The sequence below is a fragment of the Pongo pygmaeus genome, chromosome 1 (assembly GCF_028885625.2).
Source record: "Pongo pygmaeus isolate AG05252 chromosome 1, NHGRI_mPonPyg2-v2.0_pri, whole genome shotgun sequence".
Lineage (NCBI taxonomy): Eukaryota > Metazoa > Chordata > Mammalia > Primates > Hominidae > Pongo > Pongo pygmaeus.
The window spans coordinates 42,897,546-42,924,259 of record NC_072373.2 but is presented as its reverse complement, the minus strand read 5'-3'; the positions used below and the strand labels follow the sequence as shown (position 1 = coordinate 42,924,259).

Sequence of the window (26,714 nt, the reverse complement as noted above, 5' to 3'; positions counted from 1 at the left end):
AGACAGCTTACATTCTGGCAGGGGAGGCAGAATACCAACAAATAGCATACACTGTGATGCATGTTGCAATAAAAGTATGAACCAAGTGTTTGGCTATATAGTGCAATTGTTTCTGCTGGGAGAAATCAGGGAAGGCTTCCCAGAGGAGGTGATGTTTGATTTAAGCCTTAATGTGTGAGTTGAACGTTGCGAGTGAGGGAAGTAAGAATATAATCCTTTAATTCATTTAACAAATAAGTTTCGAGTGTTCACCATGTGCCAGGCCCAGGAATGCTGAGGACTTAATGATGAAAATAACAGACATGGTTTCTACACATCCAGTGCTCACAGTAGGGTAAGGGAGCGAGACTTTAAACAAATATATCCTGTGTCTCTGACAGAAAATCTCAAGGTGCTCTGAGAAACTACATTGGGGGACCCAGGTGCTGGATGGGGGACTCACAAGCAGCCCCCAGTCTCCAGAGTAGCCATCACATGCTTTTTCTGGAACACAATCAACAGTGTTCAAATGCCTAATTCACCATGGGTGTTACCAGCCTCCCAGCTGTTCCCCCATGCCTTTCTCTCTCCCTGGAAAAAGAATTATTAGAAAGCAAGAATGATACATGTTTTTATAAGGGTGATACTGGATTGGTTCTAAAATGTATATTTTAAAACTTTGCACATCTCTCCACAGACGCTGGAATAGTAACTATTTCTGGTGTAGCCTGAATGTAACCAGGCCTCTTGAAAGGGCCTTACCCTTAGCAGGAACTGTCTATCCAGGATGGGGCACAGGGAAAGGAGGGGAGGCACATCTGGTCCCCAAAAGCACTGATGGGCAATGCAGATGTTTCCTGAAGGTTTTCCTCAGAAGACAGAGGGAGGAGGTTACATAGCACACCATATAGCAACATTTCCTAAAAATCTTATTGAAACAACCTTTTCTGGTCTCAATTTGCTTTTCTCTTTGGGAGTTTCCAAGCGTCTCTTCTTTCTGATCTCCTCAGCCCTGCACCCCACCCTGGATTCCGGCTGTCCCCATTACTTCCTGGGTCTCCTCTTTGGGTCTTTTTCTATTCCTTCCTCTAGAGCAGCAGGTCTCAAAAGGCAGCAATTTTACTCACCCCCTAGGACATTTGTCTGAAGACATTTTTGGTTGTCACAACTTAGGGGATGCTACTGATTCTAGAAAAGGCCAGGAATGCTACTAGCTGGCCTGTATTGCATAGAACAGCCCCCCACAACAAAGAATTATCTGACCTCAAATGTCAATTGGGCCAAGACTGAGAAACCCTGCCCTAGAGTGGGCTAGCGATCTCCCAAGTGTGGCAGGCAAAAGGCCCAGGGAAAGCCTGGAGTTGGCTGGATTCATTGTCTCATCCTCCAAATGTCAGCAGTGAAGAGATGCTTTCAAGTCTGAGTTTTTGGAAACAGAGTGACCCCCTTTCCTCTGTTGGAGAGAAGAATCAACCTTGGAACCCTCTGGCAAGTGAAATCAGGGCTTGTCTAGAGCAGAAACACCACTGAAACATTGCAGAGGAAGGAGCCAAGAACCCCACGTGGGAGCTGAACAGCCCCCAGTGGGCAAACAGCCTGGCATGGGGTTTGCTCCTGGGCTGGCCGGATCAGGCTGCTGCTGTATTTGCCTTGGACAGGCCTGACTGCATGCTTCAGCAGAACTGGGGCAGGACCCAGCCCTCTATCAATAAAACCTGGGCCCTGCTCCAGGCCCACTTGCCTCTTCTAAAAAGCCTGTTTGTGCTCATTTCCGCCTTGGCTTGATTTTCTGTTAAATCTCAAGATGGAGCTTTCTTTCACCTTGACATCATCACCTGGGCTGAGCTAACTTCATGTGCTAGTGCTGTTTTCTTGGGGGATTTAAGGGAGCAGGGGCTCAGATCTGAGCTCAGCTATTTCCGGGTATGTATGGCTTAGGGGGGGTCTCATCTCAGTGGCATTTCTCCTCTCTGATCTTTTTTTTTTTTTTTTTTTTTTTCCTGAGACAGAGTCTCACTCTGTTGCCTAAGCTGGAGTGTAGTGGCACGATCTCAGCTCACTGCAACCTCCACCTCCTGGGTTCAAGTAATTCTGCCTCACTCAGCTTTCTGAGTAGCTGAGATTACAAGTGTGCTCCACCATGCCCGGCTAATTTTTGTATTTTCAGTAGAGATGGGGTTTCACCATGTTGGCCAGGCTGGTCTCGAACCCCTGACCTCAAATGATCCACCCACCTTGGCCTCCCAAAGTGCTGGAATTACAGGTATGAGCCACTGTGCCCGGCCCTCTCTGCTCTTTAAGGAAAAGAAAAGCATTTATTTTCCTCCATCCAGAGAGAACCATTCTTTATTAACATTTTTATATGTTCTTCCTGAACATTCATACATTTTTCAAAACATGATTGAGATCATCCTGTAGATAAGTATTTGGCCTCAACATTTTAAAAGCAACAATCCCAAGGTTCTGTCTTATCCCTGCCATGCCACAGGGAGGCAGCTGGGGAGGAAGGAGGGACAGGTGTGGAAGCAGGCAGGGGTGAGCTCAGAATCCCCAGTGGCAAACTCAAAAGGCCATCAGAAACAGGCATCAGAAACTGAGGAAGGCCGCTGGGAGCTTCCTGTGCTTTTGTCAACCACAGAAACGAGGGTTTCGGAGTCTCTCCTTAAAGATCTCTGAGGTCTCTGATGTCTGACTTTTCCCTGGGCACCCATGTGTGACCAAGCAAATCTCCTTCAGGTCTACCCTAGACCCCTTTTTCAGTTTAAGCCTCATTTGCTAAGGAACATCATCGCTATTGGCTAATGACCACAATCAGTTACCCTAACAGCTGCAGTTCTTTTATTTAGGATTACACCTCAAAGAATTTATACTTCTGGTGGTCTTAAAGGTGCTCTTATCATGTCACCCCTGGGAGGAAAAAAGCCCTCAGTGGCTCCTGGTGCCCTCACGATAAAGTGAGGCCTCTGACGGCTTGGTTCAGTCCTTTCGCTGCCTATGGGGAAGCTGGCCCCAAGAGAAGAAGTCGTTGTCCTTGCCCACCACTGGATTCTCATTATCACCTGCTGCAGCCCAGGGCAACCCCGGCAGCTCTGTCCCTTTCGCCTTGGGTGCCACTTTTCTTGGTACATGGAATGCACAGATTGCAAGAGAGCATCATGAGCGCCACCCCTTCCACTCCAATCCCTTGCAGCCAGTGCTCAAATCTTACGCCAGCAGGCCCAGAGTCCTACCCCTTCCTCCTGATCCTCCAGAGTCCCTGATATGGTTTCGATGTGTGTTTTCCCTCCAAATCTCATGTTGAAATGTAGCCTCCAATGTTGGAGGTGGGACTGTCGGGAGGTGTTTGGGTCATGGGGGTGGATCCCTCATGAATGGCTTGGTGCTGTCCTTGCAATAATGAATGAGCTGTCGCTCTATTAGTTCACACAAGAGCTGGTTGTTTAAGACAACCCTAGCATCTCTCTCTTGCTGTCCATCTCGAATGTGACGCGCCTGCTCCCCCTTCCCCTTCTACCATGAGTAAAAGCTTCCTGAGGCCTCCCCAGAAGCCAAGTAGATGCTGGTGTAATGCTTGTACAGCCTGAAGAACCCCAAGCCAAATAAACCTTTTTTCTTTATAAATTACCCAGCCTCAGGTATTCCTATAGCAACACAAAATGGACTAAGACAGTCCCTGAGCAGCAACCTCGGAAACCAGGCTCCCAGGCCCTCAGCTGCAAAGGCCAGCCCCTCCCATGGCCGTTCCCAGACCACACTCAGGCACTTTCCCCACTCAGGACTCAGGCCCTGCTCGTGTTCCACCTGTCTACTATTTACTTAACATTTCTCTTTAAATAGACTTATTTTATTAAATTTAAATAAACTTATGTTAAAGGAAATTTTAAAATATCCTTGAATCACTGGTTTGATGTACTTAGGAATTTTTTCTCAGCACACATTAAATGAATACTTATAATTTCTTTTAATATGTGTCTAAGGATTGCCTCAAATTTACTCCACAAACACTTATTAAGCCAGGCACTAGCCAGGCACAGTGGCTCACACCTTTAATGTCTGCACTTTGTGAGGCCAAGGCAGGAGGATCGCTTGAGCCCAGGAGTTTGAGACCAGCCTGGGCAACATAGCAAGGCCTTGTCTCTACTAAAAATTAAAAACACTGGCCAGGTGTGGTGGTGTGCATCTGTAGTGCTAGCTACTTGGGAGGCTGAGGTAGGAGGACAGCTTGAACTGAGGAGAAGGAGGCTACAGTGAGCTATGATCATGCCACTGTACTCCCATCTGGGCAGCAGAGTGAGACCCTGACAGAAAAAAAAAAAAAAATCCAGGCACTGTTCTAAAGTCCTTTCAGGTGTCATTTGCGGGAGATGCTGCCCTATAGAGGCTACTCTCTTTGGCCATCTAGTGCCTGGACTACCAGGGCACTGGGTCCAGGGAGTGCCTAAGGGGCAGTGTGAGCAATGGAGAGAGCTCCTGGGATGCTGAGAAGGAATTGCCAGCTGTTCTTACCAATATCAAGGTGCTCTTCCAAAGGAGACTTGGATCTGTATATACTGATACGGAATTGTGCAGCATGAACGCAGGTCCCTCCACAGTACACATAGGACCAGGCCATTTGTATTTTGCATGTACGTGTGTGTGTGTGTGTGTGTGTGTGTGTGTGTGTAAATGCAGAACGAGGGCCTGGTAGTGCTCAGCTAACTACTGAAAGAGATTTCACCCTGGGAGGGGGTGGACATTGAAAGGGGTAGAGTGAGGCTCTCACCTTTTGCCCTTTGTTTCTGTGTTGTTTGAATAGCCAAATGCTTTTCATATGTTCCTAATGTCATTTTTTATTTTTTTTTGATATTGAGTCTTGCTCTGTCGCTAGGCTGGAGTACAGCGGTGCAATCTGTGCTCACTGCAACCTCCGCCTCCCGGGTTCAAGTAATTCTCCTGCCTCAGCCTCCTGAATAGCTGGGATTACAGGTGTGCGCCACCGTGCCAGGCTAATTTTTGTATTTTAAGTAGAAACAGGGTTTCACCATGTTGGCCAGGCTGGTATCGGTCTCCTGACCTCTTGATCCGCCTGCCTCGGCCTCCCAAAGTGCTGGGATTACAGGTGTGAGCCACTGCACCTGGCCCTAATGTCATATTATTAAAAGGCAGTAAATGTTTTCTTAAAACACAGACCCTTGGCCTGGCTGACCAAATAGCTAGGTTCTAGTCCAGATTGTGTAGACGAAATACTTGACATATGAGCCAGGACAAGCCTCTTAGTTTCTTTGAGTCTCAGGTTTCTCCTCTGAGAAATGGGACCCTGTGAGGCTCCAGCGAGAAGAGGTGTGTGAAAGCGAGTGGACAAAAGCATGAGTATTCTAGGTGACAGTCCTGGGCCATCTCTGGTACCTCTAAGAGTCTTGCTAGATTTAGATTTTTTAACTGTGTTACTCCTGTGATGAAAACCCTCAGTGGCTTCCCATTGCTCTCAAAATGAGTCTAAATCTGGATTAGCACACACAACCCTTATGGTCTGGCTCTGCCAGCTCTCCAAAACACCAGAAAGTAGGGTTATTGTCCTGGATATAAAACCAGGACTCTCTGGCTTTGTGGTTTGGGTGGACATTTTTTGCTATAAGGTTTATGACTGTTGTTGAGGCCCCAAGTCACTGTTCCACCCTGTGGATGAGTCCCTGTCCCCACTCACCAAAGGGGCAGATGGCTTCCAGGGTTCCAGGATAGATCAGCCCGGCCAGCCAGCATTTCAGCCCTGCAGGTCCCTGCTGCCTTTCTGCCTACACCCCCAACCCCAAACACTGTCAAGCCTTAGCAGGGACCCTGCTGCAATCACCCCTCAGCCCCTGCAGCAGAGTGGTGACTCCAATGGCTTGGAGTTCTGTGTTTCCTGGCTCCCAGTCCTTTGCTCCCTCCTGCAGACATGCCACTGTCTGCATTAACCCGGTCTCTACCTTTCCAGACCCTTGAGAAAAAAAAGCTCCTGTGGCCAGTCCTGTCTTGTCCCTCAGCCCAACAGCCACGTGTTGAACCCAGGATGACCACATGGGGGAGCTAGAGAGCAAGAAGAAATGCGCCTAAAAGGGCAGGTGCTGGGGGTGGGGGGATGTGTCCTTGCCTGAAGCCCCGGGCTCCCTAACACACTTGATAGACCTACCAGCACACCTCTCAGGAGGTGCAGGGTCTTGGGTCCCTTCTGAAAGCTTCAAAACATGTTAACTGAACTGTGACTGATAACAACAGTGGCTGACATTTGTTGAGGCATACCTGTGTTCTGTCTACTCATTTCATTTATTATTGAAAGAAGTGTTGAAATCTCCAAATATAATTGTGGATTTGTGTATTTCTCTTTACAGTTAATATGGCTGTATTTTGAAGCTCCATTATTAGGTACATAAACTTTTAGGAATTTCTTCTATTTTTTTTTTTTTTAACAGACAGGGTCTCACTCTTTCACCCAGGCTGGAGTGTAGTGGTGCTCATTATAACCTTGAACTCCTGGGCTCAAGTGATCCTCCAGCCTCAGCCTCCCAAGTAGCTGGTACTACAGGTGTGTGCCACCATGCCTGAATATTTTTTGAGTTTTTTGTAGGGATGGGGTCTTGCTCTGTTGCCCAGGCTGATCTTGAACCCCTGGCCTCAAGCGATCCTCCTAAAGTGCTAGGATCACAGGCACGAGCCAGCACATGGGATACTTTTAGGATTATTATGTCTTCTTAGTTAATTGACCTGTGTATCATTATGAAATGACCTTCTTTATCCCTGTTAACATTCTCTACTATGAAACCTACTTTGTCCGATATTAACATAGTTACTGCAGCTTTCTTTTAATTACCATTAGCATGGCATTCCCTAATCCACCCTTTCATTTTTAGGCTATGTGTCTCTTTATATTTAAAGATATTTCTTATAGGCAGCAAATAGTTGGATCTTGTTTTTTTTTTTAAACCAATCTGCTCATCTCTACCCTTTGAGTATTTAGATCATTTGCATTTAATGTGATTATTGATATAGCTAGGTTTTTTTTGAGACAGTCTTGCTCTGTCGCCCAGGCTGGAGTACAGTGGCGCGAATCCGGCTCACGATATAGGTAGATTTTAAGTCTATCTTCTTACTACTTTTTTTCTTTTCTTTCTTCTTTTTCTATTTTTTTTTTTTTTTTGAGACAGGATCTCATTCAGTCACCCAGGATGGAGTGCAGTGACAGAATCATGGCTCACTGCAGCTTCAACCTTCCCAGGCTCAGGTGATCCTCCACCTCAGCCTCTCGAGGAACTGGGACTACACATGTGCCACCACACCTGGCTGACTTTTTTGTATTTTTTGTAGAGACCGGGTTTTGCCATGTTGCCCAGCCTGGTCTCAAGTGATCAGGGGCTCAAGTGATCCTCCCGCCTCAGCCTCCCAAAGTGCTGGGATTATGGGCATGAGCTACTGCACCCAGCCAGCTATTGGTTTTCTATGAGTATTCTATCTGTTCTTGGTTCGCTTTTTCTTTTTTTTTCTTACCTTCTTTTGGACTAATTGAATATACTTTATGATTGCATTTTATCCCATTTGTTGCCTGCAAGCTTTAACCCTTTGTTTTGTTATTTTAGTGGTTGTCTTAGCTTTTACAGTATGTAAATGGTCCTTAATTTATGGGATTACATCCCAATAAACCCACTGAAAGTTGAAAACATCTTAAGTCAAAAATGCATTTAATACACCTAACCTACCAAACAACATGGCTTACCCTAGCCTATCTTAAATGTGATCAGAACACTTACATTAGCCTACAATTGGGCAAAATCATCTAACACCAAACCTATTTTCTTATGAAGTGTTGAATATCTCATGTAATTTATTGAACGCTGAACTAAATTATGGTTTCTATCAAATGTGCATCTCTTTAGCACCATCTTAAAGTTGAAAAATCATAAGTAGAACCATTGAAAGGAGGGAACCATCTGTACATATTTAGCTTATCACAGTGTACCTGTCAAATGATACTATGCCACGTCATGTATAGTATAAAACCCTGGCCAGGCACAGTGGCTCACACCTGTAATCCTAGCACTTTGGGAGGCCGAGGTAGGAGGGTCACTTGATCCCAGGAGCTCGAGACCAGCCTGGGCAACATAGTGAGACCCTGTCTCTATTTTATATTTTAAAAAAAATTAAAAAAAGAAAAGAAAAAACAAAAATAATCGTATCCTTCCATTTCTCATCCACAGACCTTTGTACCATTCTTGTCCTGTATTTTATTTTCACATACACTACAAGCCAGGGGTCCCAGCCCCCAGGGCCACACACATGGCCTTTTAGGAACCAGGTTGCACAACGGGAGGTGAGCAGTTGGAGAGCAAGCCACGCTTCATCTGTATTTACAGCCACTCCCCATGGCTCGCTTTACAGCCTGAGCTCTGCCTCCTTTTAGACCAGCGGCAGCATTAGATTCTCGGAGGACCCTGAACCCTATTGTGAACTGCACATGCGAGGGATCTAGGCTGCTCCTTATGAGAATCTAATGGCTGATGATCTGTCACTGTCTCCCATCACCCCCAGATGGGACCATCTAGTTGCAGGAAAACAAGCTCAGGCCTCCCACTGATTCTACATGATGGTGAGTTGTATAATTATTTCATTATATATTGCAATGTAATAATAACAGAAATAAAGTGCACCATAAATGTAATGCAGTTGAGTCATCCCCAAACCACCAGCCCCACCCCGGTCCATGGAAAAATTGTCTTCCACAAAACCAGTCCCAGGTGCCAAAAAGGTTGGGGACCGCTGCTATAAGCCCCTTACAATATTGTTACTATTTTATTTAAATGGCCAATTATATTTTAAAGAGATTTAAATGAGAAGACAGTGTTTATTCATTTGGTTACCATTTCTGGTACTTTTTTTTTCTTCTGGTAGATCCAGGTTTCCATCTGATATCATTTTCTTTCTGCCTGAAGGACTTTCTTTAACATTTCTTGTATTTGTGGGTGTGCTGATGATGAGTTTTTTCAATTTTCCATGTCTGAAAAAGTTCTAATTTCACCTTCCTTTTTGAGAGATTTTTACGGGATAGAAATTTATAGGTTGGCACTTTTTTCTTTCATTATTTTAAAGATGTTGCTTCACTACCTCTTCACTTGCATTATTTCTAACAATAAATTTACTGGTATCTTTATCTCTGCTCCTCTGTATATAACATATTCTTCTTTTTTCTTTTTATTGCTATGTATTAGTCTGTTTTGTGTTACTATGAAGGTATACCTGAGACTGGGCAATGTATAAAGAACAGAGTTTATTTGACTCATGTTTCTGCAGACTGTACAAGCATGGCACCAACATCTGTTTGGCTTCTGATCAGGACCTCAGGAAGCCTTTACTCATGGCGGAAGGTGAAGGGAGAGCAGGCATGTCACATGGTGAGAGAGGGAGCCAGAGAGAGAGGAGGAGGTGCCAAGCTCCTTTGAACAACCAGCTCTCACATGAAGGAACAACACGAGATGCTCATTACCCTGGGGAGGGCACCAAGATATTCATAAGGGATCTGCCTCCTCAACTTAGACACCTCCCACCAGGCCCCACCTCTAAGATGAGGGGTCAGATTTCAACATGCGATTTGGAGGGGACAGATATCCAAACTGTATCACACTGGTTTTGAGCAATTGGTTACAATGTGCCTTTTGTACTTGTCTTTATGTTTCTTGTACTGGGTGTTCATTGAGTTTGTTGGATCTGTGGATTTATAGTTTTCATGAAAATTGGAAAAATTGGAGGCATTATTTCTTCAAATATTTTTATACCCCCCCACTCTGAGGATACCACTTACATGTATATTAGACTGCTTGCATTTGTTCCACAGCTTACTGCTCTGTTCCTTTAAAAAATTCTCTTTTCTTTCTGTGGTTCATTTTGTTTTGTTTTGTTTCGAGACAGAGTCTCGCTCTGTCACCCAGGCTGGAGTGCAATGGCGCGTTCTTGGCTCACTGCAACCTCTGTCTCCTGGGTCCAAGTGATTCTCCTGCCTTGGCCTCCCAAGTAGCTGGGATTACAGGTGCCCGCCAACACTCCCAGCTAATTTTTGTATTTTTAGTAGAGACGGGGTTTCACCATGTTGGCCAGGCTGGTCTCGAACTCCTGACCTCAGGTGATCCATCTACCTCGGCCTCTCAAAGTGCTGGGATTACAGGTGTGAGCCACCGCGACTGGCCTGTGCTTCATTTTGGATCATTGCTACTGCTGTGTCTTCAAGTTTGCTAATCTTTTCTTCTGCAAAGTCTAATCTGCCATTAATTCCCATGTAGTCTATTTCCCGTCAAAGGCATTGTAAATTTCAACTCCAGTAGTTTGATGTGGATTTTTAAAATATTTTCCATTTCTCCTACTTTAACTTTTTGAATAAATAGCATATACTTATTCAGACATTTCTCTGGGCTCCTCACAGCCTATCCCCTTCTACCCTAGAAGCAATGGGCTGCCTGAGACACCAGAATTAGTGTCTTTGAACAATGCTAATATCTGTGTCAGTTGTGGTTAGTAGTCGAGACAGAGTCTCACTAAGTTGCCCAGGCTGGGCTTGAACTCCTGGCCTCAAGTGATCCTCCCACCTTAGGCTCCCAAAGTCCTAGGATTACAAGCATTAGCCACTGCACCCAGCCCTGTGGAAATATTCCTGAGTTTTGTTCTAGGACCCAGTTAAATTACTTAGAAGTTCGATCCTTTTTAAGGTTTTAAGAGCCTCTTTAAGATTTGTCAGGATTGCAACAGTCCTCAGTCTAGGGCTAATTATTTCCCACCGCTAAGGTAAGACTCTCTGTGTACTCTACCCAGTGCCTAATAAATCATGAGGTTTTCTGGTATGGCTTGTAGGAACAGGCACTATTCCTGCCCTGTATGAGGGCAGACACTGTTACCCGTAATCCTTTTGGGTGGTTCTTTCTCTAGCCTTGGGTCATTTCTTTCCATGCACCCACCAATCAGTAAGCACACAGGTGAATACTATAGGGGCCTTTCTGCAGTTCTCTCTCTCGGCAGCTGTCTCCATTCAGTTACTCTGTCCTGTGAATTTGGGCTGCCTTTGTCTCCCTAGACTCTGAGCAGCATCTCCTCAGCTTCAGGGGGTTTTCGAGGCTCCACCTTAGTACCCGCTCTGCACCACATCTGGGAGTAAACTGGGAGTAAATCTAGGGATCAACTAATTTGTTTCCTGTGTCTCAGGGATTGCTATTCCTCATTACCTGATAGCCAGTATTTTAAAAACCAGTTTCATTAGTTGTATCAATTTTTTTGGTTGTTTTAATCAAGAGGATATATCTGAATCCTATTCCCTCATCTTTGTCAGAAGCAGAACTCCCCCAGGCACTGTTCTAATCCTAATTCGTACTAGTTCATTTAATATCCAGCCTTACGCATTGGGTAAATGCCTTGAGGGCAGGGATCCTATCTTTTGCCATTTAGTCTTCCTCATAATGCGCTGGGCCTTGCACATAGTAGGTGCTGAAGAAGTTCGTTTTATTCGATTGTGAACTTGGATTTGTGGAGGTTTTTTGCATTCAGAATGCTGGTTCTCCCACTTACTATGACACTAGGAAAGTACATAACCTCTCTTAGCTATTACATGGGGACACCAGTGTGGTTGTTGTGGCAACTGCATAAAAGCACTTGTAAACTCCATGGAGCATGAACTTTGTTTTTTACCAGTGTGTTCCCAGCACCTACCACAAGGAATATATATAATAGGACTGGCAAATAACATAGTTTCCCTTGCCCCCATGGTGTTTGAGAGCCTTCAGCCCAGCAGGCTGCCTGCCCTCTGTAGACACATTATCCTCAAGATAGCTATGGGTGGGAACAATGCTGCTCTCATCATCTTAAAATATGGTAACGCTCCAAAATGGGAATTTTGTGTTGTGCCCTGAGCACACAGTCACAAATCCATGTGGCCGCCCTGGTACCCAGTCCTAAGGCTGCTGACAGCCCCTTTCTGCCATCTTGGAGCAAGTTTAGCGCTCCCAGCTCTAAAATCTGGCTTTCTATAGCTTAATAACTTTATGATCTAGCAATCAATTGACATTAACGCATCTTTTGTTATTCTCTGGCCACCAGAAATGAGAGGAGACTCACCATCTTTAGTTGACATGGCAGGAATGTCAGAAAAGTCAGAAACTAGGATCCCACATCTAATCTTTCCTGGTAGATGTAAGGGTGGGGAGCAGAATACATTAGACCCCACCTAGTCCCTCAGTCAGTATTTCCTTAGCTTCCAAACCCCAAATTTGGCACTGATTTCTTCTATTCTGACTCCTTCCCTTGATAAGAAACTAATGGCTGCTCCCAGGGGATTCTAGAGGTGCCAGATGCACACCAGCCCACCTATATCTGCCAAGAGAAGGAGCCAGTCCCCCGCTCCCTCCACATTACCCTGAGCAGGACATCCTTCATCCTTACCCTGACTAGGCCGTCCCATCTGGGACAGCCTTCTCCATGGCTCCTTCACAGACTCCCACCACACTTTAGAAGCCAGAATTGCTGGCCAAAGCTGTCAGTGATTCATCTGCACTGAACAGCCGCCCTCACAGGAGCCTCTCCAAGGCCTATCTGACCAGCCCCAGATGGGCCAGCCCACGCCAATGTATTTCTGATTAGGCAGAATGGAAATGCTTCCCAAAAAGGAGGCACCTGAAGTCCTGGCCACAAGGAGGGACAGAACTCTGGTGCATATTTCTCTAGAAATCCTTAAACCCTGGAGACATTTCTCTGGGCTCCTCACAGCCTATCCCCTTTTACCCTAGAAGCAGTGGGCTTCCTGAGATGACCCCCAGCTGGGCTAGGCTAGCCCTGAGGCGAGAGGCAGCAAGACCCTCCTTGCTAGATGTAGCAGTGCAATAGTTGTTCACATCTCACCCTGGTGACCATGCTGCCCGGGATGTTGGAGGATTGGTCCTGCCCAGAGAGGGGCACATCAGGGAGACGGCTGTTGATCAGAAACATCTTTTGTCATTCTGTATTCTCACTAGGGAGGAAAATTAGAAGACAGAGCCCCTGGCCCTGACTCAGACCCTGACATGAGTTCTTGACGGTGTGGACAACTAGGGTAACTCAGCTATCTTCAGCAGGTTCAGTGTCAAGGCCTATCGAAGCTGTTAGCCTGGCAGCCAATCAGAAGTGTGGTGTGGGTTAGCACTGCTGAGAAAGTGACTGTAGGGTGAGTCTAACCTAAATGGTGTGCCACCACTCACCTCTTACAACAGGAAGTCATCTGGGGAGACACCGAGCTCTCTGCTGTACACAGCCATTGAATGCTGAAAATTGCTACCCTAGGGATGACTGGCAGCATCTTAAGATTCAACCCAGATAGGACATCTGGTTAAGGATGCTTGTCAGAGTCAGATGGAAGGTGTGGGAGGTATGGATGATATTGGGGAATATGTGTCAGGAAGTGGGGAGGCCATAGGAGGAGGATTTTGACATCAAAGGAGAGAATAGCAAGAGCTAAGCCACAAGAGGGAAGGGTGGCTTCTGGGAATGTGAATCGAATTTTGTGCAGCTGTAACGAGGGTTGCTTGATTGTACCTGGAGATGGGTGTGAACTGTTGGCTGGGCGTGCACCGTGAAGGGTCTTGAAGGACCTGCTCAAGAGTTTGGAATAGGCGGCGGGAGTCGATGGAGAAAGGACAACTGTAATGGAAAGTTACAGGGGCTCTGGGTTTGAATCTGATTCTACCATTTCCTTGCTTGGGCAAGTTTACTCTGAACCTCGGTTCATTCATCTGCAAAATACCTTCCTGCAGGGTTCTGAGGATTAAGTGAGATAATGAAATGTGTAACTTTCATCCAGTAACTTTATTAGACCGTCTTATTCAATGTTGTTGTCACTAGACTGTATATTATTAGAAGGTAGGGACTGTGTCTTATTCATGCCCAAACTCAGACACCCAGTCTAGTGCTTGCCTGAAGAAAGTGCTCAGTAAGGCCGGGCGCGGTGGCTCACGCCTGTAATCCCAGCACTTTGGGAGTCCGAGGCGGGCAGATCACGAGGTCAGGAGATCGAGACCATCCTGGATAACACAGTGAAACCCCGCCTCTACTAAAATACAAAAAATTAGCCGGGTGTGGTGGCGGGCGCCTGTAGTCCCGGCTACTCAGGAGGCAGAGGCAGGAGAATGGCGTGAACCCGGGAGGCGGAGCTTGCAGTGAGGTGAGATCGCGCCACTGCACTCCAGCCTGGGTGATAGAGCAAGACACTGTCAAAAAAAAAAAAAAAAAAAAAAAGGCTCAGTAAATATTTGCTAAATGAATGAAAGAATAAGCAAGTAGAACTTGATACATAGTAATTATTCAATAATTTTTTGTTGAAATCTGAATGGAAGTTGTTATGGTACCATGATCAGATCTTCATCTCAGAAGGGTAACTGTGGCAATAAAAAGGTAGGGGGTTTGGAGGAGGCAGAGATAGGAACACGGGGAGCTCTGAGAAGGCTTTGCACTAATCTTGGTTAATGGCACTCATCAAGATAGTAAATACTAAGGGAGGAAAAGAAGGAGCAGGTGGCGGACAAGACGGGGAATAACAAACTCAGTCTTTACCCTGTTGAGAGTGAAACTCCAAGAGGAAGGTCTGGGTACTCAGTGAGCTGTTACAGGTACCCACCTGGAGATACCCGGGAGAGAAAGAATTATGAGCCCTGAGTCTGTTAGGTGTGGTTGATACCATTGGCATAGGTGAGACTTACCCCCCAAGGAGAGCAGGGGTACACAGGGGGAGAAGAGAAGGCCCCAGGAAGCTGAAAGGAAGACGGGGGCATAGGCAGATGGAGAAAGTGGTTCCTAACTTGTTTGTAATGGACTATAATTTCAGGCATGTGGTTATTATGAGAGTAATCACAGAGGTAAACCATGAGGCCGCAGAGTATAGAGTTCAAGGACTTGGGTTCTGGAGTCAGACCCAGGGGAATTGATATTTGGCTCCACCATTAACTAGCAGTGTGGATACGTGCAAGTTACTTAACTTGCCTTAACCTCCTTTTGCTTTCTGTAAAATATAGATAATAACTGTAGCTTCCTCATAGGTTTGTTGTAGGGCTTAAATGAAATTATGAACAAATTATTAGTACAGTGCCTGCACATACTAGCTAACGGTGATTTCAAAATATGTCTCAGGGGTGGGGTGGCACCTTGCCCTGGTTTTCAGCCTCTCTATATGTCACTACATCTGATCATAAGGTCATAAGGCCCTAAATCTGATCTCCACCGCTGCTACCCTTCAATTGGACAGTTGAGGAAACCTGATGTCCATGGTTGCTCAAGATACCATATCGAGCTGGAGTTGGAGCTGGGGCTAGAATACAAGCTCCTGACTTCCAGGCCTGTATCACAGCTTTTCTGGTACATGCAGAACTACAGGGTGGATCTTATAAGAGGATCTGGCCACATGACAGGATTGCATTTGAGAAAGGAAAAAAGCTTAAAATAATGTCTTTCATCATCTGACACTTTGAGTTAGGAAAGTGGCCCATTCATCATTTCAATGGGGCTTTCTGAACCCCAGCACGGTGCCATGGATTTAGGGCTCTGGCTGCTACAGCTTTATATCCAGCCTCCTCTTCCTAAGTCCAGGGACAAGAACAGCCAGTTCCCATCCTTTGTGCGATCGCATCTCAGGGCCTTAAAGGCTCTTGCTCAGACTCTTCCATGCCCCCACCCTCTTACCCTGGCCAAGCTATCACTATTATTGATTATTCATAGGGAAGAGGTTCAGAGGTTCAGACAGGGCCATTAGATGCTGCAGGGAGTCCTGTCTTCCTTCCTTTGAGACCCTGGGGCTTCAGTCTGGATTTTGCCTCCTGGAGGCTGGCCAACTTTGGTATATTATATATGATCTTTGTATATTTCTTCTAGTCCTAAAGTCCTTGCCAGCACAGTCTCTGTTTTGCTGACTTCTTACACATGGCTTTCTTCCAAACCTAGATTCACTGACAGCTGGGACAGGGTAGGGAAAGAGACATTAACTAGAAGTCAAGAGGCTTTGAAAGTAATGAGCTGTGATGGAACAAGTTACTTCCCTCAGTTTCCTTATCTATAAAATGGGCATAGTACCTGCTCTTAGGATAAAAGAGTAGCCTGGGTGAAATAATGGATGTTAAAAGGGTTTGAAAGGCCCTATTCAGATGTCAGATTTTCATAATGTTTGGAACGGCAGGGAGCAGTACCCTAAAAGAACACAGTGTCCCTGAGAACTTTCCTAACCAGGTCTGGCATCTGGTGTGTTGCTTCTAAGGAGAGATTCGTGCTGACTCCTGGGGTACCTTGGCTTGGTGTTTGAATAGGTTGTTATTAGCTGTATGTGAAGGTTGCACATTTTGAACATGCAGCATTGCCGTTGCATTGCAGAGCTTCCCCGCATGAATCCAAGGACACAGTGTGGCCACAGAGAATCTGGGGCCTGTTTTTTTTTTCTTAAGTATCAGATTCCCACTGAGCAAGGAGGTTCTTTTTATGAAGAAAAGCATGTTTCTTAGCTGGCTGGACAAAGCAGGTGAGCTGTTATTGATGGCCCAAGGATCACAGGAAACCACCTCTCTGGGGAAAACCCCCCAAACAGCCTCTAAAATACCCATGTGAGAAAAAGATTGCTCCAGACAAAGCCAGAACCTACTTTCACCCCCATTAATGTGAGATCTTCCCCTGCAAACACCCTGTAGCTCACCCCAGCCCCTGGTGCTGACCGTCTCCCTCCTCTTATCTGCCTGCCAGAGGAGACAGCTACTGGTATTGACAGTTCTCCTGCACCAAGGGCGGCCAGCCGGCTGGGGTGCTGACTCTCAGCTCTCTTGTGTTTGTGCCTGCCAGGCACTCGCAGGCTTCTGGGAAGAAGACTGTGTGGGAGGATGAAGCCAAATTGGGCTGCAGTTTGAAACCTTCCCGAGGATTGATGGATTTGGCTTAGGTGGGAGAGGGAGGGGGTTTCTCATGAAGGTAGCCAGAGCTTAAGATGGAGTTGGCAGCTTGGTGTCCGGGGGTCTGAGTCTAGTCCTCCACCCAGCTTATGTTTCCCCAGGACTGGATTGTTTCAGAACTGTAGGAAAAGCTACACAGATTTGGAGAGAGACCGGATAACCCCTCTCAGCCACAGTCCAGGGCGCTCCAGGGTCCATGAGCCATCAGACTCCATGAACATGGTAGCAAAGCCAGGCCTCTGAAGGCTGTTTCCCCGCTGGGACTCCAGCCCCCAGTGTATTTAAAGATGGCAAAGTGCCTACCCAAATAGCCTCATCACTGCTGAGGGTCCGTACATGACAGTGACTAGGGGCATAGGCAGCCGCACACACCGGGGCTGAGTCCCAGCACACATGTTCTACCTGTGTGACTCTGAGCCTTAGTTTTCTCATCTGTACACAGTCTCTGTCTCAAGGCTATTGGAAAGAGTCAATGATAGAGTGCATGTAAATCACCTGCACAGAGAGTTGTTCAAACAATGGTAGCTAGAACTGCTGTTGATTCTGTTGTGGGGTAATTGTCTTAACTGCTTTGAAGGATTCAGCCCTATGTGTTCCTTTGTCCAGTCATATGGGAAAATATAAATGAGCCCTCCTCAGTGTTAGGAATGACAAGATCTGGCCAAGACCCCTCTTTCTCAGACTATCAGGAAGATACACAGATAACCTGGATGGTGTCTGCAGGCTCCTGTGTATCCTGAGGCTTCCTGAGGGCCAAGTTCTATGGGTGGGAAGGCAGCTTGCTCTCTAGGTTGCCATAACTCTGCATCTGATTTGCATGTGTTTGTGGTGACCCTGCAGTTTCTTCTGGCATTTCCAACTTAAAATATTGCTGTTTCCCCAGGCAGGGCAGATATTGATTTTTTTCTTCTCTAACCACTCCGATTGACCCAGCCTCCCCCACCCAGCGAATGGGGGAGGGAGTGGGTGGGGGTGAGGAAGTGGATGGGGGAGAAGGGAGGAGGGATGGTGTTGCCCTTATAGCTAGCACCTTCTACTCCGTGGAACCTGAGTCAGGGGCTGATGAGAATGGGCTCTTTCCAGAAGCAAGTGCATGATGAAGAAAGAACAGAGGGAGTGTTCCCCCTCGGGTCCATCCTGGTCCCTTCTTTCCCTGCATCCCTTATATGACCTGCGGTTCCCTGAGTCCACTTGCCACCGGGGGTGGGTGGCACCCAGGCGGCGGGGAGGCGGGGGAGGGGCGCAGTGACAGCCGAGCCGGCTTTGAGGAACCTTGCAGAGGAAGTGGCTTCAGAACTGCTTTACGCGAAGGGCAGGAAAGGCGCGGGAGGCGGGGGAGGTGCGGAGATGGCGCTCTGCACGGCGGTGGAGGGAGGGCACTGGCGCCGGGGACACGAAACCGCAGAGCCCGGACGAGTCAGGGAGTGAGGCGCGAGCCGGGAGCCCGGGGCTCTGCAGGCGCAGGAGGCACGGGGGCAGGAGCAGGTTACCCGGCCGCCCGAGCGCTCGCACCCCGCTGAAAGAAACGCAGGCGGCCCGCCGGCTCTGCCTGGCCCGCTACCCAACCAGCTCCTGGCTCGGGGCTCAGAGCTAGGGGCTCACGCCAAGCGGAGCCCGGGGAGGGGTGCCCATCTCCCTCCGCCGCCTCCCAAGCCCGGCCCCCTCTGATGCGCTGGCGGCCTCGGCCGGGACCTCCGGGCTAGATGACCGTGGACAGCAGCATGAGCAGTGGGTACTGCAGCCTGGACGAGGAACTGGAAGACTGCTTCTTCACTGCTAAGACCACCTTTTTCAGAAATGCGCAGAGCAAACATCTTTCAAAGGTAAACATAATAATGGAATGCAGGAGCCTTTCATGGGGGTAAATAACTTCTGTGGTCAATCTAGAAGGGAAACCTTGCTCCCAGCAAAGGGACAAAGCCACATGTCAGGAAAGTGGCCAGGCAGTTGCCCTGAGGGCTGAGCATCGTATCTGGAGCCCGTCAGTGACCTGCACTATTCAGTTGGTCAGCCCTCCTCACAGCGGTTCCATCCACAGATCTCTTCAAAATGGCTCTCTAGAACGTGGGGGCTGCCCCTGGCTGGTAGATTGGCTGCAGGTTCACCTGTGCCTTGAGTGCAGGGTCTCATCACCGCACCCCCTCCCCAAATCCTAGCTTAGAAGTTCTGGATGGAAACTGAATGCCACCCAATCCCTCAGGAAGATAAACATTCATCAGTTGATAAACATTCATAAACACACATTCATCGGTTGAGACTTCCATATTTGAAGTGGCCAGAAACCACCTTAAGTCATAATCCAGCAACTTTGCAGAAGTCCAGGGTGTTTTTAGAAGCAGACGAAAACTTCTGGCCTAGGCTGCTGTCATGCTACCACTTTAACTTCCTGGGTCGGTTTGGGTAACCTGAAGGGGCTTGCGTGTGTTTCCTGATGGCATGATTTGTGTTTCCTAAAGGTGTCCGCCTCTAGACACCCAGCAAGCCTGGGTGCCCTAGCCACTCTCCTAGTTGGCTGCAGGCCTCGTGTCTGTCAGTATCTTGGTGGGAGTGGAGGTAAAGCTGAGTTTGTTTATTTGTTTTGCTACTTAGATGAGAGGGCTCCAAGCCAGGTCCTTAGAGAGGTTACCTAGAAGGGGCTGTTTATAGACAGAAGTGAGCTGTTATATTTCACAGGTGTGTGGCAGGCTCATCATTAATTCAGCAGTGCTACACCAATTCAAATTAACCAAAAACTTCCCCAGGCCTGACTCTGGGGCCTCCTTTGTTAATAATTCATCTTGCCTGTAGGCTCTGCCTTTCCTGGGTTCTGAAGTCAGGCAAATGCACTGTGCCTTCCAATTGTGAGAAGAGGCCCAAGAACCAAAGAGGAGATTGTGATTTTATGTTTGAAAGAGTCAACTAAAATAGGCCCCTGTAACTAGCACCTGTTTTCCAGGGCACCATTCATGAGGCTGGAGAGCAGGGGATGTTCTGGAGGGTGAGGGGCAAAGGGACAGGCGAACCTTTCCCTGGCTGTAGGTGGGGCTCCTGCAGAACACCGTGGCTGCAGAGGGGAGGTGTCCCACCCTCCCGTGGGGTTCTTGCTGCATGGTATAAGTCCCCACATACCCCCACAGATATTCCAGCTAGCTAGGTATTTAGACCAGTGGTTATCAATCTTAGCTACACACTGGATTCACAGGAAGCTTTAGAAAATACTGGTGATACCTGGTTCCCATGCCCAAAGCATCTGATTTAAATGGCCTGGGGGTACAGCCTGGGCATCAGGATTTTGAAAAGCTCCCCAGGTAATTCTGATATACAGCTGAGGTTTTGAACTATTTCTCTAGAGTGTTTTGTTGCTGCCTGGGAAGGAAATGGTTCCTGTTTTTAAACCAAAGTTTAGGTGCTGTGCCTGCCTCTCACTGCCAGCTAGGCTGCAAGCCCTCAGTTTCAGAGGGTAAGATTTTTGCATAATTAGGTGAGGAAGAGGCAGTGCAAAGATGGGGTTTCTTTTATTTGGCAGTGGAAAAGATAGCCGTTTCTGATATTTCTTGGGAGAAATAGAAATATCCAATAAGAAAATACACTGGGATGGGGTTGGTGTGGGGGATGGCTTGCTCCATGGCCTGAACAGCCATCTCTCTCCCTTCTTCCCCCCAGTTCTCCTTCCTCGCCTGCCTCCAGAAAATACACCTTTGGTTTGGTCCCTGCAGAAACACTTCCTGTACTTTGTGTCTTGAATCCACTTCGTATCTTGAGGCCTCTGTATATCTTCCTGTGTCATTTTGCTGGAGTCTGTAAGCCCTCAGAAGACAGGAATCCCTTCTAAGAAACTCCTTTTACTGAACCTCAGAGAGGGTAATCAGGGATAAATGCTTCAGGGTGGTGGGCATGGCCCCTCTTGTCCTTACGAGAAGCATCTTGACTGGATATTCAGGTCAGGGACAGTGTTCCTCAGCACCAGGCTGGCCTTCAGCACGGAACTCTCCAGGGAGGGGCAAGGCTGGGTGAGCAAGTGCAGGGGTGGACTGAGGAGGGTGAGGCAGGCTGAGCTGGGTAAGCGTCCTCCAAAGGTTTCAGTCTTTCATTCTTCTAGGTGCCTTTTTACCTTCAATGACAGTTTTCCACTCTTTTTTCTCCCTTGGATCACTTCTGGAAAGGGTTTTAAAGAGCTCTGCCATATTCCGACCCCATTCTGACCCCTTACAGTGCTTTTATTCTTACCCTAAGAGAGATCACGTCTGAGCTCCTAAGAGAATTTCTTTTCCCTGTCTCCAAGGAAAGGAGTTGATGTGTTTCCCGGTTGTTGAGAGACTGAGGCCCTCATTTGGGAAGGGCTGAGCTTGCTTCTATAAATAGCCTTGTCAGAACAACCTGTGTGGCTGCTCAGTGTGTGCCTGGCTGGAACAGAGCTTCAGGGAAGCCTCGCTGCTGTGTGATGCCACCACCTGGGAGTTGCCACTGGTCAGTCCCAGGAGTTCCCAAGACTCCTCTCCAATGCCCTTTGGGAAGAGGTCGGAGGGGTGGGGAAGTTCTCCCCATTTCATAGGAAGGGGGTGCCTAAAGGTCAGGAGACAGCAAGGGAGATGGGGGCACCAGGCCCTGGGCCCTAGCTTGGTCTCTCCTTTCAGAAAATGGCAGTTTCCTGGGGCCACGTGCCTCCTTTGAGAGGGGCCAGGGACTTGGTTTTGAATCACACCACAGTTTTAGGAGGCTGAGGCAGTACTCTCCTGATACTTTCCCACTTGGCTAGGCACAATTAGATCGTGTTTCTCTGGGTCAGGCATGTCACAAACGGGGCCTGGGGGAGAGCCAGCCTGTGGGCTGGGGCAGTGCAGACGTAGATGGTCTCAGTAAGACTATCATAGTTAACCTCAATCTAAGGTGTTGCCTAGATGGGTAGGGGGACTTATCAGGTCACAGGACAAGGTTTTGATGGACCCAAGGTTAGAACTTACCTCTTTTGCCTCACAGGCCAGAGAATTTTCTTCCTTAGTCCCACAAAAGACAGGGTTTGGTGATTTGTAGGACTGGTGACTGTGAAGCCAGGCCAGGCCCTCTGTCCATCCCTCATATTTGTTCATTTTTTTCCTATCAGGGATCTGACCCTGGAAGTGGGGCCAGCTTCCATTCTTATCAATTTCCCAAATGCCTACAGGTGGTGGCCATTCAGGGCTTTGACATCTGAGCAGAAACACGGGCGTTCTGAACTCTCTGCATGTTAAACAGGCTCTGGGACCCCAGGGCTCTGGCGCCGGCCCAGAGCATTGGGGTGAGTGCTCTGAGGACAATACAGCTTTCTGCTTGCAGAATGTCAGAGCACCTTGCTTTATAGATGGAGAAACTGAGGCCCAGAGAGGTGGAAGGACGTCACTAGGCCACACATCTGTTTGGGTAGAGCCAGGACTAACATCCCTCCAGGACTCCTTGTCAAGTGCTCTTCTTCTTGGTCTTTTCCTACTCAGTAGATGACCCAGAATAGACTGTAGGCCTTGTCCTCTCAGAACCTTCTATAAAATGGAACACTCATCTTCAGTCTGGGTCAGGTTTTGAAAGGTCCTTCCCATCCCTCCATTCCTTAAGGCACGCTAGCTAAGGAGACATTGACCCTACACTTGACACTAGCAGGTAGTCCCTGTAATCTTACAACTTTCGTGATTTAAAAGTTCTTCTTGGTGTCTATCCTGTAACTGAAATATGTTAATAGATAAACATCTATCTTCCCACTGAAGACTCCTCCTCATGCGTGTTTTTCTCTGTGGATATGAAGAACAGAAGGTTGACTATATCTACAGTTAAGTATTTTTCTTTTCTTTTTTTTTGAGATGGAGTTTTGCTCTTATTGCCCAGGCTGGAGTGCAATAATGCAATCTTGGCTCACTGCAACCTCTGCCTCCCAGGCTCAAGCAATTCTCCTGCCTCAGCCTCCTAAGTAGCTGAGATTACAGGCACCCACGACCACACCCAGCTAATTTTTGTGTTTTTTTTTAGTAGAGACAGGGTTTCACCATGTTGGCCAGGCTGGTCTCGAACTCCTGACCTCAGGTGATCCCCCTGCCTCGGCCTCCCAAAGTGCTGGGATTACAGGAGTGAGCCACTGTGCCCGGACTATAGTTAAATATACTTAAGTACATAGAAAACACACTCCCATGCCCCCATCTGCCTAGGCTTTCTTGGGTCTGCAGTGACACCATTGAATTCTTTTTGTTCAAGGAAGATGCAAGAGGAAGAGGGTCCTGGAGGTCAGATCCTACACTACTCCCTGTTCCCTGCGTGTAACTGTTCCATCTCCTCCTTCCTGGCCAGTCAGCTCCTCCCTGGACAGGGTCCCTGTGGTACTCTAGGGACACTAGCCAACCCCATAGCCCTGGGACAGTTGGGGAGGTCCCCATCTCTGTGCTAGCAGCAGGCACACCCAGGCCTCAGGCATGGCACCTGCCTCTCACCTCACCACCTTGGCATGAGAGAAAAGAAAAGAATACTAAAAATAAGTTAGTTCCAAATTTGAGCAATAAAAATAAAACAAGGATCTTTGGAACCATTGACCCATTTGACTCTTTTTTGTGTGTGCTGTCTCAAAGGCTTACATGGCCCAAGACTAGTCCCAAAAGAGATTTCAGACTGGCACAGCCTCCAGATAGCCTCATTTAGAGATACCGTCCGAACTCCACACTGGTGGGATTCACTGCCCGCTGCCTCCTCTGGCCCTTCCCACTATCGTCAGCCCTATAAGATCAGAACTCGCATCTCCTTCAGGTCCAACAACACCAAGTACTTGGTTACAAAAGCCAGTATTGGCCGGGCACGGTGGCTCACGCCTGTAATCCCAGCACTTTGGGAGGCTGAGGCGGGCAGATCACGAGGTCAGAGATCAAGACCATCCTGGCTAACCTAGTGAAACCCCGTCTCCACTAAAAAATAGAAAAAATTAGCCGGGCGTGGTGGTGGGCACCTGTAGTCCCAGCTACTCGGGAGGCTGAGGCAGGAGAATGGCATGAACCCAGGAGGTGGAGCTTGCAGTAAGCCGAGATTGTGCCACTGCACTCCAGCCTAGGCCACAGAGCAAGACTCCGTCTCAAAAATAAAAAAAAAAAAAAAGCCAGTATTGACCAAATACTGCTTGGGTTGAATTGCTGCATCTTCTCTCTTGCATCCTGTACAATCAGGATGGACTAACTTGAAACAACCCCTGCTTTTCAGTCATTAAATATAATCAGAGGTTTATTTCCCCCTTTACTTAAAGTTAGATTGGCAGGTGGGGTTCAGGATAACACATGGGAAGCTTGTGGGCCAGACCCGGAAATGGTGGGTGTTTCTTGCAACCACAGGCCATTGGCTGGAACTCAGTCACGTGGTCACACCTAACCACAGGGGAGGTTGGGAAGTGAAGTACAGCTGTGAGCCCTGGTAGAAAAGGAAGCAGGTTGTGGTGAGCATTTAGCTGTCTCTGCCACGCATGTCTCCTGCCACTGTTTCTGCGCCAGGCACCTGGGAAGCTCTGCTCATACCTGCTTGGTAAAGGACATGACCTGTTTCTTTGACCTTGTACCTCTCTCTCATCTGTCACTGAGGATATTCTGTTCTTGGGATTGGGTCCTGTCTCCCCCATCTAAACTGGAAATCCCTCGAGGATGGGTGCTTTTCCTCACTCAGCACTTCTCTGGTTTCTCTGTAGCATCTGAAACCTTCAGTGTTGCGTCAAGGTGGCCTCAACCACCTGCACCAGAACTACTCTTTGAGAATGGAGTTTCAGGGGCCCTACTCCAGAGCTACTGGCTCCTGAATCTTTGGAGATGGGACCCTGGACTCTGCTTTTCTAATACTTTTCCCAGGTGATTCTCATATATGCTGCAATCTAGGAACCACCTGTTTAGGAAATATTTGGTAATTGACTGCTTACCCCAATTGGAATGCAAGAAGAGAATGTGTCACAGATTCCCAAGAGGTTCCTAGGCTGGAAACTGAAGTCTAGAGAGGGAAGAGGATTTGCCCCCAGTCACACAGCTCAGTAGAGACAGATTCAAGGAGTCAGGCCCCCTGGGTCCTGCTCAGAGCTTTCTCTGCTAGTCTCATCACAACAAGCTGAACTCTTATTTCAAGGCTGTTTGGGTGACAGCCCTTTGAGATCTTGATGGCACATGATGTAAGGGAAGACACACAGCACTAACTGTAAATGAAGTCCTCCCTTCCCATCCAGCTCAAGCCACTGAGAGGTTATGGCCAAGTCACTTCAATCATCATACTCAGGTACTTCATCCTGTCCTTCTCAACAAACACCCTTGTCATGTGAGTGTCCTTATCTTCCCTGATGAGAGTCCCTTACCTCTTTGCATGGGAACAGACCCTTTTTACTAGTTTCTCATGGGCCTGGTAGGGATTCTAGATATTGGCTCCCAAGTTCTCTAAACCATAAGGACTTCCCCTAGGGAGGGGTCAGAGAGACGACCTCCTCCAGGACCACCTGAAACTCATCCAAGACATCCTTGTTCACACGCCGCTTAGTCCAGGCCATCCCTCACTCTCTGTTCTGGTTCCTCCCCTCCTGCCCTCCTTCTGTCTTCACAGGTTTAGACAGTTTATCCAGAATCAGCTTTTCCCTATAAAGCAATTTCAGTTACAGTTTGGGCACATAATATCCACCCACCCAAGCAGTTTAGGGAGAAAAGAAGAAAGATTTTATGCCAGTATCAAACCCTGAATCCCAGGTCTTATTGCACACTGTCAGATCAGGCTCTGGATCCAACTCCCAGCCTAGGAGCTTGAAGGGGTCCTAGCTTGGGGACCTCGATTGTCTTCTCTTCTGCTCTTAACTTGCCAGGTACCCCACACCTGTGTACCTTCTGGCTTTGGGAGCTCCCTAGGTGGGGAACTGAGACCTGTCCTGCAGGTCCTTGGTTTCTTCTTCTTCATGGTTTAGTCTACCTCAAAGAGCATGGGGTGGGGATCCAGACCTAGCCTGGCATATTCTCCAGAGACAAGAGGATGAGATAAAATGCCAGGAATCAGGAGCACTCGATTTCAGGGCCAGGAGGAAGAAAAGGGCTGCAGCGACAGACAGCTTCAGGCTTGAATCGCTGAGCCCGTGGCTTCTGTTCACAGAAGGCTTCTGTCCTGGGGGCTCATCTCCTCTCTTCTCCCACAGCATCCCAGCTTTAGCTAATCACTCTCCAGCCTACATCCCTCGCCCCACCTCTCTTCCTAGCTCTAGAATGGCATTTTCTACAGCTTCCTGGAGGTCTCAGATACCTTAAATTTAGTATGTCTAGAACCAACTCATAAATCAGAGATAACTGATTTATTTCTCTGTCTCTGCCCCACCCTCCTAGTCCCCCACCTTCAATACCTCAGGGGTCTTCACCTCTTCTATTCACCCCATCTGTCCCCGCAGTGCTGCAGAGGTCAGGCCTCTCCTCGCTGTCCCCGCCTCACCCTGCGTTGGCTGCTCGTAGCCTCTCCCTGAGATGCCCCAGTAAGTCAGTTACCCTGCAGTTTCAATCCTGTGTTTTCCCCTCTGCGTATCCTGCCTACAACTGCCAAGGGCTTATTTTTCCCATATCCCAAAGATTTCCCAGGTTCCCTTTCCTTCCGGAGTGAAGCCCATACTTGGTTCTCCCTCTTTGGTACAGCATCCAAACTCTGCAGCACCTGGCCTCAGTCAGAATGTTGTGTTTTTAACTTTCCTATAGCACTGAACACCACAGGTGGGGGACATAAAGATGGATGAGATGGGGTCTCTGTACTTGAAGGCCTTGGGGCCCCCAGCCACATTGTGTAACAGACCCTAGCTGCTCCCCTTCCCCATCCATGAAGTGTTGGATGGGG

General features: G+C 47.8%; 1 protein-coding gene across 2 annotated transcripts in view; it reads left to right on the top strand.

Annotated features, from left to right (window-relative positions):
- RASSF5 (Ras association domain family member 5) overlaps window positions 1–26,714 on the top strand; it is an 82,841-nt gene that overhangs the window by 30,507 nt on the left and 25,620 nt on the right. The window contains exon 1 of one of the 2 annotated variants that reach the window (XM_054480256.2): window positions 18,203–18,733. The exons of the other annotated variant lie outside the window; for it this stretch is intronic. Within the exon in view, the coding sequence (XP_054336231.1) occupies window positions 18,614–18,733 (120 nt within the window). The 5' untranslated portion in view covers window positions 18,203–18,613. Of the gene's footprint in view, window positions 1–18,202; window positions 18,734–26,714 lie in introns of those variants that run through there. 2 annotated transcript variants of the gene reach the window in all.